Source organism: Gasterosteus aculeatus, chromosome 3 (genome assembly GCF_964276395.1).
Source record: "Gasterosteus aculeatus chromosome 3, fGasAcu3.hap1.1, whole genome shotgun sequence".
Taxonomy (NCBI): domain Eukaryota; kingdom Metazoa; phylum Chordata; class Actinopteri; order Perciformes; family Gasterosteidae; genus Gasterosteus; species Gasterosteus aculeatus.
Window position 1 is genome coordinate 8,067,262 of NC_135690.1, and position 12,550 is coordinate 8,079,811.

General features: G+C 43.2%; 2 protein-coding genes across 11 annotated transcripts; both read right to left on the reverse strand.

The window, feature by feature from the left end:
• Nucleotides 1–44: 44 nt before the first annotated feature.
• On the reverse strand, nt 45–4,815 carry prpf38b (pre-mRNA processing factor 38B). Of its 10 annotated transcripts, none has more exons than XM_078098954.1 (8): nt 4,359–4,815; nt 3,717–3,785; nt 3,361–3,512; nt 3,015–3,089; nt 2,822–2,863; nt 2,426–2,484; nt 1,594–1,835; nt 45–1,452 (listed from the first exon to the last, which is right to left on the reverse strand). In XM_078098954.1, the coding sequence occupies exons 4-8, from the start codon at nt 3,037–3,039 to the stop codon at nt 771–773; spliced, it is 1,050 nt and encodes a 349-aa protein (XP_077955080.1). In that variant the 5' UTR covers nt 3,040–3,089; nt 3,361–3,512; nt 3,717–3,785; nt 4,359–4,815; the 3' UTR covers nt 45–770. The 10 variants fall into 10 exon arrangements, with proteins under 10 accessions (XP_077955080.1, XP_077955089.1, XP_077955081.1 ...); XM_078098963.1 differs by having other exon boundaries at nt 3,029–3,089; nt 3,706–3,785; nt 4,359–4,789; XM_078098955.1 differs by having other exon boundaries at nt 3,706–3,785; nt 4,359–4,789.
• A 388-nt stretch (nt 4,816–5,203) lies between these two features.
• Nucleotides 5,204–12,097, reverse strand: LOC120815625 (EEIG family member 2). The gene is made up of 11 exons (XM_040170436.2): nt 11,594–12,097; nt 10,287–10,407; nt 9,983–10,012; nt 9,443–9,559; nt 8,995–9,041; nt 7,789–7,892; nt 7,404–7,499; nt 7,083–7,275; nt 6,743–6,879; nt 6,095–6,158; nt 5,204–5,945 (listed from the first exon to the last, which is right to left on the reverse strand). Exons 1-11 carry the CDS (start codon nt 11,737–11,739, stop codon nt 5,903–5,905), a joined length of 1,098 nt encoding a protein of 365 aa, XP_040026370.2. The 5' UTR covers nt 11,740–12,097; the 3' UTR covers nt 5,204–5,902.
• Nucleotides 12,098–12,550: the final 453 nt, after the last annotated feature.

The window sequence follows — 12,550 nt, forward strand, 5'->3', positions numbered from 1 at the left end:
ACATTTGCCACAGCATTTTCTTCTTCCAAATACAGGAACATGTGTTGTTTGTAAAAGTTTTTTTATTAGAAAACAAAATGCAACAGAGCAATAACCCAAACACAGAACAGGCAGGTTCAGTGTGTGTATGTTGTAAAAAAATTACCCTTTGCAGACTGCTCATTCGAGGATTAAAACATTCTCGTGCTGTCTACACACCCAGAGGACAGACTTGCTTCTTGCTGAGCCATTGTTGTTCCACATTGCTGCTACGCTCCAATTTATACATTCAATCAGAATACAACTCAACAAGATGTTTAAATATGCAGGATTTCCAAATATATGCACTGTAATAGTCAAATTTAAAAATATGTTCTGGCTTTTGTACCTTCCGAAAAATACCTCTTTACACATTATCTAAATGATATGACGCTATGACAGCGGCCCAGCTAGAAAGGAAACTCAGACCTTCGAGTGTGTGTAGACAGCCTCCAAAACAGTATGTACAAACCCACTTCTCCACGGGGCCAACGGGCACTTCATAGAAAATTAAAATACAGTATTTGCCACTTTTCAACCTGCGAAGAACAACTGCTCTGAATGGGATTGAAAATAGCAAAAAAACAAAACATAAAAAAAGGTAAAGCAACATCACATTGGCCAAAGACGACAACTGCAGAAGTCCAATGTTCTGACATTCCTTCTCTGAAGCACAAGTGACAGACAAGTGGGTAGAAAAAGAAAAAAACAAAACACCCGAGTAGGAGAAGTAATATTGCTGGGGCCGACATCTACTCAGTGCTCTGACTCCTGTGTTTACCGTGATCATTGCTGGACTCTCGCTGATGGTGGCTCCGCTCTTTGCTACGACTACGTTTGTGAGAACGCTGCTCTCCGTCTCTCTCCTTGTCCTTATCTTTGCTGTGGCTGAGCTCTTTTTTCCTGCTCTTCTCTTCTCCCCCACCTTTGTGCTTCCTCTCCTTGCTTCGACTCCGACTCGACCTTTTGGCCTTCCTCTCTTCTCTGTGCCTCTCCCTGTCGTCTTTGTGCCTCTTGTCGTCGCTGTCCCCCCTGCTCTTTTTGTCCTTGGACCTCTCCCTCTCTGCACCTCTATCTTTGTGGTGTTCCCTGTCCTTCCTCCTGCTGCTGCTCTTGTCCTCCACTGCGTCTCTCTCCTTGTCCCTGCGTTCATTTCTTCGGTCCCGACTGCCACTGAGACTTCTTCGACGCTCCCTGCGCTCCTGGTTCTTGTCTGCGCTGCGCGACCGTCGCCTCTCCCTGTCCCCCCTCTCCACCCTCTCCCCTCGGTCCCCTCTATCGCGGTCCCTGTCCCCCCTCTCCTTTTTCTGGCGGTCACGCTCCCTGTCCAGCTCTCGGTCGAAGCTTGGGCCGTGCCGTTCTTTCTCCCGCTGGTGGCTCCGGCTCCTTGACCGCTTGGGGGACCGTCGGGGGCTCGGCGTCCGCCTGGGTGTCCTGGTGAAAAAAGGTAACATGAGCTTCAAGCAGCTCGGCGCTCTGTCCTAACAGACGGCGGGCTGCTACAATCTGCAGAATCGGATGACCTATTTTCATTTCAAAACGGCAAAGGTTTGCAGGTGGGATTTACGGCGTTACCTGGAGCGGCGTCGCTCCCCGGGCCTCCCCGCCTCTACTTCAGCCTCAGCGACTTCCTCCTCCTGCGCCTCCTTCTGGACAACTTTACGAGGCCTGGCCTTCATCTGCTGGTCAATCAGCTTCTGCACAGGCACTGGGATGCGGGGGAACAGAGTGGAGAACCACTCCAGTTTGGTCAAGAAGGAGCGCAGCATCTCCCCAACGGTCATGACACAGCCGCCTCCCGCCTTGACGTCAAGCTCCTTAAAATCAAACGGAGGGCAAAAAGCCAGAGAGAGAGAGAAGAAGGATCCATTAGAACAAACAAGGCAGGTGAATTTCTCAATCTTGCATCAAATCAAAAGAGCAATTTGTGATGACCAAGTACCGAAACTTCACCTCTGTTCATCTAGCTTAATCTCACTTTAATTAAATTTGCCTGGCTTTATTTTAACAATTAAAAATATGGAAAAGCTTGCCTCATCTGACCTGTCTGGAAGTTTGTATAGTGTGTGTTTACATGTGAGCTTTGCTAAACAAGCAAGTGTTTTCGAAGCTCCACCCTCCTTTCTTTCACATCATCTGCTTAAAATGTGTTTAACAAAAAGGGGCTTGCAGCTACTGTTTACCAACTAGGGACGAAGGAAACAGAGCAGCATCTGAAAACATCCTCATTGAGCGGAAAGGACAAAGGAAGTCGTGGCTTCCTTCAGTCCCCCAGAGGCACAATGAACTCTTAAGGGGCCGTTGGGTAATAAAAGTGTCCACAGTATAAGCTCAGGGTGGAGCAGGTAGGCAAAAGGCACACCAGTTATCGACTTTATATGGTAGAGAACAACCGCTTTGCACTCACACACGCAACCCAACAGTGCTGAGATACAATATCCAATTCACCTGCTGCACAATGGGCATCTAAAGAAAAAAACAGGGGAATTAACCAGTTGGGCAGGATTTCATATGATCAATTCAAATATAATGTAACAGAACATCAGAGGAGGCCTGGCTGCACAGCCTGGTATCAAATTGTATAGTATTAAATATGGTGAAGACAATGGATTAATGCAAGAGTTGAGGTGTGTTATATTGTTTGTTTGGTTTCTGTCTGTATCCATAGCAATGCTCCAATTGCAATTAATCCCAAATTTAGTTTTGTGCAACAAGTCCTGATGAAAGCTTGTCAAAAACAAAGGGCATGCCTTAATATTATCACTGACGAATAGACTTAGTCATGGTTATATGTGGTACTTACCCTGATAAAAATCAGCAGCAGAGAAGTGAACAAGTAACCCAGCTACTTAGGTTTAAGGGACACAAGTGGGGGACAATTAAGCCAAATGAGGCAAAGGTGAAAAATCAGCAATGAGCATCACAAGGGAGGGAAACGGACAGTTTAACTTGTGTAACTGTGTATTAATGCAGAGAAAGAAACATCAAATTATTACCCGAGGGGACATACCTCCTCATCATCCAGGAAACCGTCGTACCAATCTATTAAATCTGCTGGGGGCTGAGTGTATCTGAGGCAGAACAAAACAGAGAGCACAACGTGAGCATTGCATCCGATAACCATGTTGCAAAGTTTCATTTCAATTTCATTACGGACCTTTCCCAAATACGCCTCACACACTAGTTTTCAGACGGGTGTGACAAAATTACACACTTAGCTGATGAGGACTTGCCTTTTAACAAATATTGCTGCAAGAACAACACGCTTCTCTTCTGAAACAGGTGGGTAGTAGAGCTCTCTATAGCTAAAAGTGCAAAATATCTGAAATTGGGGCTTCATACCGTATGTACATGAATCCAAGTGCTCTGATGTATGGAGAGTCTGTATGAGTGATCAGACCCATCAGCTGTTTGCGAGTCAACTTGAGAGTAAACAGTTTGTATAGAAGACAGAAAGCAGTGGACACAATACCACCGGTCCCGACTCCACGCACCTAAAGGTGAACACATATCAGTGTACATGTTATTCACAGCAGACCTGTTCAGAACGACTGAGCTTCTGACTAATCATTGCATGTTATTACTTGAGTGATCTAAAATACAAATAAATCGAGTAAATGTCTCATATTCATATCATCCCTGACAGGGAGGGGGAGGGGGGACATGGGGAATATAAAAAGCACGTACTTCTCACTTACCCCTCCGCACATTCCAGTCTGCCCCGCCGTCTTTCTGCTGCCTTTTTCCCAGGGCTCTGCATGGGTCACCTGTAGGAACACGGGGCGCTGTTACGTGTGACAGGCCGGGTTTGATCTACAGCACACACCTGATGGATGCCGTCCGTCTCTCCGAGGACTTGCAAAGGTTCCATAAGACATTCGGAGACTATTGTGGCTGTCCCCTTCCGAATTACAATGTACTTAGAAGTGTTTTCACCAGGATGTCGAACGGCCCTAGCTCGGCCAAATATTCTCCAGGTTAGGTTATAATTACGAAAACAACTGTAGCGTTAAGCAAACTAATTAATTTACTTATTTGGAGTAGAACAATAGTAAATTGGACCATTCTGGGTTTACAGCGACAGCCAATTAAAAGAACCTCACGTTAGCTTAGTCGCTAAAGTTGGGTAGTGTTAGCTTACCAATAAGAACACTAACGTTATATGTATCTGTGTGCCCTTCTGTTAATTAAGTGGACATCCTTACGAATCCAACGTTAAGTTAGGTCAAATAAATGCCCATACCAATTACCACTGTTATTTGACGACTGTAGTTTAAAGCTAACTCGACTAGGCAGTCGTTATCTAAGCTAGCATGCGGTTTAGCGATTGCTAACGTTACCTTGAAGTAGATTTCGTCCACAACTTCGTGGTAGGTCTTAAGTTCATAAAGCTGGACTTTGAAATACGGCGAAGATAGTACATTTGTTAGAATCATTGGATTGAGGTTCATGGTCTTTTCGTTGCCCCACAGGGGCAATACATTGCCATGTTTTGGTGCAGGCTTGCTAACGGCCTGTGTTGGTAGCTGGTTCCCGACGTTAGCCATGTTAGCTGAATCCCACGCCGCTAAGCTTACTGTACAGTTAGCGTATTTCCGATTATAGACCCATCAATATAATATCCCGAACTGTTGATCCGTAACGATTTCGTCCGTTTGATTGTCGCTGATTTGGAGTTAAGTAACTTAGATGATACAACTTCCCGCCGTCGTTGTAGCTAGATGCTATTCGAGGTGGAGCAGCAGCGTTGGTGGTGCAGTGTGAAAGGAACTGATAGCTAACGGTCGGTACGTCAACAAGGGGATATTTTGCAAAGTAAAAGCATTTATTTATACACGAAATTGTTTGACATATTACATTCAACCATTTTGCAAACACATATATCCAAGGCTTATTTAGAGGCAGTGTCTTAATTAGTATTTCAGGGTTCATTATAAAAGATTTTGATTTTCAAATGTAATCAGTGCGCGTTTACTTTGAAATTTGTTTTGACTCAACAGGAAATGTGGAATTTTACTTTACAACTCAAAACAATTAATTTCCTCTTTCAATTGATGTTGTCTTTATAACATTAAATTTAATCTGAGCAGTTGATAATTAGATACATTCAAACATTTTCCTTTCATTCAATTTTACTTCTGGATTATATTTTGCAAAAAGATCATACACTGCATTATCCAGAATGCACATTTTAAATTGTATTTTTTATTTAAGCTATATACATATACATAGTCATGTCATACGCAGATTTACAAAATTCTGTGGTAAAAATATATTCCATCTATTAATTATGACTTCACAGACAAAAGACATACGTACATGCAGACATAAAACAGACATCATACCGAAGGTACAAAACATGACAACTTCATTGAAACATCCCTCATAACCAGAAGAGGAACCAGGCAACACACAATGGTGCACTAACCATTGTCAATTTCTCAATGTCAAGTTTTCTGTTACTTAAATCGATGGAACTTCTGTCCCTTTTAGCCACTTATGAATCAGTAAAATGATGAAACAAAAGTAGCAAAATAAAAGCATGTTGGTAACTTATGGATAGTTTTTAAATAACGGAGATGGGTCAACAATATATAAAGAATTTTAATGTTAATCCTTAGTTCTAGAGAAATGTCAGTTCACTATAATATCCTTAAGTCACCAATACGTTCCAAATGTGGCCTTCACCTCCACTGCTTCGACACTAGAGGGCTCTCCAAGTCCAAAGACACTGTAGCTCAGATGCAGAGGAATTGCACAAAATAGATTAAATCCCCTGGATGGAGGCAGGAGTAACTTCTGATGACACTTTTCCAACTCCGTTTTGTATACCCCGCATTAGTGTAATATGGCACCGTTGTGACAGGCAGATGCTTTCCGAAGCCTAAGGCTTGATCACCACCTGCTCAAAGGCTCCAGCTGCGACCCTGAGAGAGAATACCACAATGTGTTACATGACTGGGAATGTAATACATCTAATGGATACAATAGAGAGCTTTTCACTCAGTCATTTAGCATATTTGTAATAAATGCCGGCTGCGTGGCACCCACAATCCACTTCCATAATCACACCCACCTCATATGCTGGCTTCCTAAAGCGGTGCTCCCTCCAGGACCAACAAACAAGCTGAGCCCCTCCTCTGCAGAAACACACACATCAGAAATAAGGATACTGCCAATCAGTGCACAATGTTGATTTGGAAATGGCTTACGTTTCTAGGAGTTATAATAGTAAATGACAATAGACGAATAGAGATGTCAATGGCATTGCAAAGCTGATGAAATCTTATAAAGAACACCAAGATAGGTTGTTGAGGAACACCATCAAAATATGCACAGAAAAAATGAGTTTAACATCACTCTGTAAGTAGCGTGAGTCATCATTTTTTGAAACACAATAAATGACTCTTTATTAAGTGATTTAAGAACAGAGGTTTGTAACGTGGCAGCAACTATGTGTGCTCAGCTCCCAATGAGGTCAAACTGCCCTTGAGGTAGTCATGTAATACAATCTCTCTTCTCTAATCATTAATCAAATACATTTAAATGTTCAAAAGGGCAAATATGCAGGTACGGCCCATATTTAATTCTAATGTATTATTTGCCATCGTAGATATCTGATGATTGTAATTTGATCCAATCAGAAGGATTGCACGCAACTTCCTGAGTCCGCCTTATGTCTACTATGTCTACTATGTCTAAGTCACGGATTAGGTGTACACACCCTCTGCACTGGAGTCAAAGACGCCATGGCTGAAGTCCTGGCTCTGCAGGATTTTCTCTATTATGTCGTCAGCATCCACCCTTGTGGCATCAACTCGTTTGAGCTGATTCTCCACTGAGTTCTGCTTTACTGGATGTCTAAGGTAGAAACAGAAGCACAGCAAAATAGTATACGAGTGGGAAAGAACAAGGACATTAGACCACATACTGTATTTAGTGGGAAATTAATAGAAAGTCTCATCCCAAGGTTTGTTTATAGAGTAGAATTATTACAGACAAAGGTCCAAACCCGCAGAGGAAATATGTTAAGAGTAAAAGGTGCGAAGAAAGTAAAACATTACCGTGGCACTTTAGCTGGGGTTGGGTGGTGTTCAGGTGCAACGTGACAGGTTGCAGAGGTCGACGGAGTGGTCCTGCTCTCCCCGTGCTGATCGCTGGTTTCCATGATGCTGCCGATGCCCGTGGAGGTAGAACCACCCGACGCGCTCCTCCGATGGCATAGATCTGTTGAACTGGAGTGAATCGAGCTGTATCCTACAGAAACGAGAGAGAGGGGGGGGACAAAAAAAACATCACGCTCATGCTTCAGGTTTATGTAGCTGGCTTGGTAGTACCGCTGCTTGTTTGAAGGGAACACAAAGGAGCGTCTATGTGTTTGGTACCTGAGATCTTGGACTGTTCGCTGGCGTGGCTGGGTGTTCTAGAGTGACCATACGCCAACAGCTCCTCTGGGACTGACACAGACTTTACTGGAGTTGCTATATGAAAAACACAGGTTTTGTAAGGAACATTCTTTAAATAAGTAAACGCAGCTTTAATGTATATAATTTAAGGGAAAACCCTCGGGGGGGGCGGGGGGGGGGTTTATGATGATTTTGAGTATGTTACTGTTACTGACTCCTGAATAACCATGGCGCCTCTGGGAGAAGGGTTCTCTGTAGAACCTCGTCAAAACTAGTGTGAACAACCAGAGCTGCATTGCTGGCGATATTTCAGTCAGGTCTTGCAATTGTGAAGTGAGCAAACGCAGAGTCTGTATGTACGTACCGGAGAGTGAATGGGATACGTGCATGTCCCCTCCCTTTCTGTCTTCAAGGAGACACTCTGCTTCGGCCTGTAGGACACCTAGAGTCATGGCTGTAGATGGGGGACTAAAGGGAATATAGGAAGGCGTGCTGTTACTGAGGAGCCGGCTGGTTTCTTTACTATCAGAGTGTTGATGGAAAAGAGAGATCCTGCTCCCCTGCTCTTATCACACACGCAAAACATCGGACTGTAACCCCATTAGACTTTGTGGTATGCACCACAATTGTAGTGGGAAGACACAGCAACATATGCTGCTATCCTGGGATTTACTCTTGAAATATCTAGGATCTAACATCTCTGTTAGAGAGCTTTAAACTGTTATAAATGGAGAAGTAGAAAGTGTATCAATACAGAACGGCAATCCCTTTATCAACTACGGGATGTTAACAGAGGAAACATCACTTCTCTTCATCTGTGATGCTACGGTAAACAAAGGAATGAGGGTGGGGAGGCAGACAAATAGTGAACAAGTTACAAAAAAAAAAAAAGAACAACTGACCTATTGCTTGTTTCTTACACACACACACACACACACACACACACACACACACACACACAATGAGTAACACTCTGTGGGATGAATGACTAAGCGATCATTGAGTTTACAGTTTAAACTTCTCCTAGGCAGCAGTGCGTGTATGTTTAAGCAGAAAAGGGAGTTGACACACCACAGTGTACTGAGAAAGACTTGAGGCTGTTCTCAAAAGTTACCTGTTTGCAAATGGTGCAACCTTTGGCAGGAGTGTGTTGTTCCATCAGATTTTCAAAAGAGAAAACACAACGTCCGGGCTAAACTGATACACACTTAAGTTTTCGCTGACTACTGAGGTTGAGTGAATTAATGTCAGTGTGGGGTGTTATTAGCTTTCAGATAAGACTGATACAATTTGAGCTAGAATACAATGCGTCATAACTTCAAGCTCTGATTACTTTGTAACATCAGCCAAGGGAGTCTGAGAACACGTTTCACTGTGGTTAGGTGCAGATTTCTTGGCACGGTGGTTCCTTTTCAACCACAACTACAGAATTTGTTGTTGACTAAATTAAAAAAACAGGCAAGAAAATATTTCTGTAGCTAAAGCTAGTTTCAAATTGAATTGATATTTAGAATGGCAGAGAATGAGTTATACAACTGAACAGATGAATATGGCAATAATGAGCTCTTACGTTTTAAAACAGGGGTCTCCAGACATTAGTTGTGTGGTGATGACAACCTGTAACAGAAAAAAGAGAAGTAATGAAGGCTGAAGGTTGGTGGTTTAATGTTAGGCCCTGTTAGATCTGAGCCCCAGGGAGAATCAGCATATTTTCAAATCCATTCCCATGATCCCGGTAGTTTAAACATCACACGCTCAGACATGTCTGGCGGTTTTTGTCAGGATTTTCAACGTATCCATCCGTGACATAAATACAACATTTTCCAGAGTGTCTCTTTCTCCTGGAGAGCTCAAGACCTGGTTACGTGCTTTAGAGCGGCACGGCGCTGCGACAACAGGTTGTAAGCGCATCATCTTTCCTAAAAACGTGTGTTGGAAACAATTGAGTGTGATACAGACTCCTAATTGCATTTCTGACTTAAGGGATTGTGGAGCCCGGCGTTCAAGCATTACCACACCTTCAGAATGGAGTTGTCCTGCCTGGTGTTTTTGGTGTCGTATCCTTCTAAGAGACACCGTCGTGTAGTGCTGCCAGACCCGGCAAACTCCGACAAGTTCAAGTCAGCAAAGCCCAGCTGCAGAGGGATATTAGAGGTCGACATGTGAGAACAACCTTGCAATATTGTGCTGTGATAAAACTATCTACATATGAAGAAATCCAGCACAGCTAAGGTTTTTGGAAACACTCCAAAGGTGTCCGATCTTCAACCTTTGAGAAATCAGATAACCTAATACTTTAACTCATTCATACAGTTCATAGTCAACATAACTTGGGTTGTGATTTACAGAATTTTCAATCAGTAACCAAAGCCGGACAGTATAAATAATAAACATTCTTGGCAATCAGACTCACCTTACTGAAAAGGTATCTAAGGACACTGGAAGGGGCTGACTGATATCGCATATCGTTTATGATAAGACTGTTCAAACGTGTCAAGCGCTTAGGTTGCTATGTTTCCAACAAATGCCAGTCTCATATTTAAAAACAGAAGTATTACCTTTGCAAAAGTCTTTCCACCCTTCAATTCCTTAAAGGACAAAAACACAGAAATCAGTAATGTTAAAGTGACCTGTTTAATCCCAATCTCACATCTTAATTAAAACCTGACTCCTTGTCTGCACAAATAGTCTGTGAAATGATTAAAACTTAACAGTGCTCTGACCTTAAATGCAGAAGTTTTTGTAGCACATTAAACTATAAGTTAACCATCTGCACTCTGCTGTGGAAAATGTATTCTATACTTTTTTGTATTGTGAACAAAATCAAGCTTGATGGCAAAAAACGAAAAAAACGTCCTGTACCTTGCGCACAGACACCCGGCAAAAACACGGTTCCAGGACTCCTGTCCCGGCATTGCCATTCATCTTAATCACAAAGGAGAACCTCTTACTCCAGTGTACGCAGTTGGCATGGACTGCTTTCCTGTGAGGGAAGCACACTTAATAACACGTATTCATACAGGTACAGAGCAGATATTAATCGTCCAGATTTAAGCATGGTTAATGTTTCGGTTGGAACCTAAATGTGTGCAACACTTCAATTCAACACTCGCTACAGTTAACATGAGACTCTTGAGAAATAAGAAAGCCCATTGAGGAAGAGTTGGGCCGAAACAGTAAATTAATAAGAGGTGTAGATTTTTTTTTTTATGAAGAGACAATAGTGTAAGAAATAGAAACAATATCAGAATCTCATAGATTCCATGAATAAAAGGTACATTGTCATGGATTGGATTTTTTGTATTTGAACAAGAGAATCAAGTTGTGTTTGGAGCAGGATGAGACCGGGAACACAGTGTTTGTACACAGACGGTTGCCTTGGCAACGCAATGAGGGGTTAGCTGACATGTGCTGCTACGCCTGCTTTTCCCCACAATGACTCACTGACGACACAAGAACATATAATCACACGCTCCTCAAGCTGCCAGGCTTCTTTCTTTTGCGACGGACAAACAAGTTAAGTGTGTTTTGGTCTTCAATGTGGTAAATAAATCAAATGGACAAATGAAAGAGTGAGACTATTATTATGATGCCAATCTGTTCCGTTGGACCCTCTTCGAATGATAATAGTAGAAGAAGAAGATGCTAATAGTGAATTCGCAGGCGTTGCTTAGCAACTGATTTAAATCAACCGTGTTGTTTCATAGGTTAATGAAATAATCAGTATTCCCTTCTGTTAAAAGTCTTATTGGACAAATAGTGGAGCATTAATTCCAGCTAGAAGCTCTTTTGAAGTGTCGTTTAACCCGTTCAGCCTCCCGGTCTCCTACACAGGACCTACCGAGGCCTCGACTACTTCCTAGTAACGGTGAGTTAATAAACAGTCTCCCGCTTGCTTTTACCAAGTAACCGACTCGTTTGCGTGTAACTTCGGTGTCCCGGTAGTTAGCTAACGTGTAGCTAAACGTGAAATAAGTGAATATTGCTCGTGGCAAAACGTTGACTATAACACACGGGAAAGCGCTCGTGGAATGTCGTTGCAAAACCGAGACTACAAATGATTAACAGGTGTCGAGCAGGAACTTCAACTAAAAACAGGTTGACTTCAACTCGACTTCAGCTCGCTGGAACAACCGGGAAAGCGCTACTATTAATAGGACAAATCTTACCTAGACGACTCGTCTGCAAAGCCTCCATCTCGGAGTCGAACTTTACAGAATAAAACCCCGTTGACGAACGGAACCGACGACAGCTCCTCCAAATCGAAGTCCACTTTGAATTTAAACTTCTTCTTCTTCATAAGAATGAACGACATGATCTCCCCCAGAGGCCGAGGGGGGAGGTGGGGGGGTGGAGCGGGGGAGGCGGACAGAAGTGGTAAAGCCTACAGGCAACCGGCCACTTTCCCCGCTGCGCTCGCCGCTTGTCGTCGCCGGTCGCTCAGCCTGCGGAGGGTCGATTCAAGGTTCAAATCTCCTCCTTCCCACCCTCCGAGAGGACTAGCCGTGACGTCACCGAAAGGTCCCGCGTTTGATTGGACACTCGCTGCGCGTGGGGGGGGGGGGGGGGGGAAATACCGATCGGTGACGATTGAAAACGGTCGCACACCTCACGTCGGGGACTCACTCGGAGGGAACGCGCCCGAGGTGGAGTCACTCGCCGGCGTGACCGCCACCGCGTGAGAGGAGTGGGAGAGAGAGAATAAGTCTCTGTGAAGTATGCTTCAAAATCACAGTTAACTTGAACGTGTGAACAGGTGGTAGAGATTTCCACAACCAAAACGAATAGAGCAAAGAGCGTGAAGGTGTCCTGCAAGAACATACTAATGGTGTGTACATTTACACAGCTCATCATATTTCATATTCAATCTATTTCTAAACGGTGGTTGGAGAAAAAAAATCACTCTCATAAGTGAAAGTGGCCGAACCAAGTAAAGTATGATCATTGTAATGTGCCCAAAGTACAAAAACAGTCCATGTTATATACACATTGTATTGGGTTGCTGATACTCTAATATGTGCATTTACTCAAGCAGTGAGCTTTGCAAATGTGCAAATTGAAGGTGCAATGTTTTTTTGTTTTTTTTACCGTTTTCTTTTACTGCTACATCAGCGTCGTATATTAAG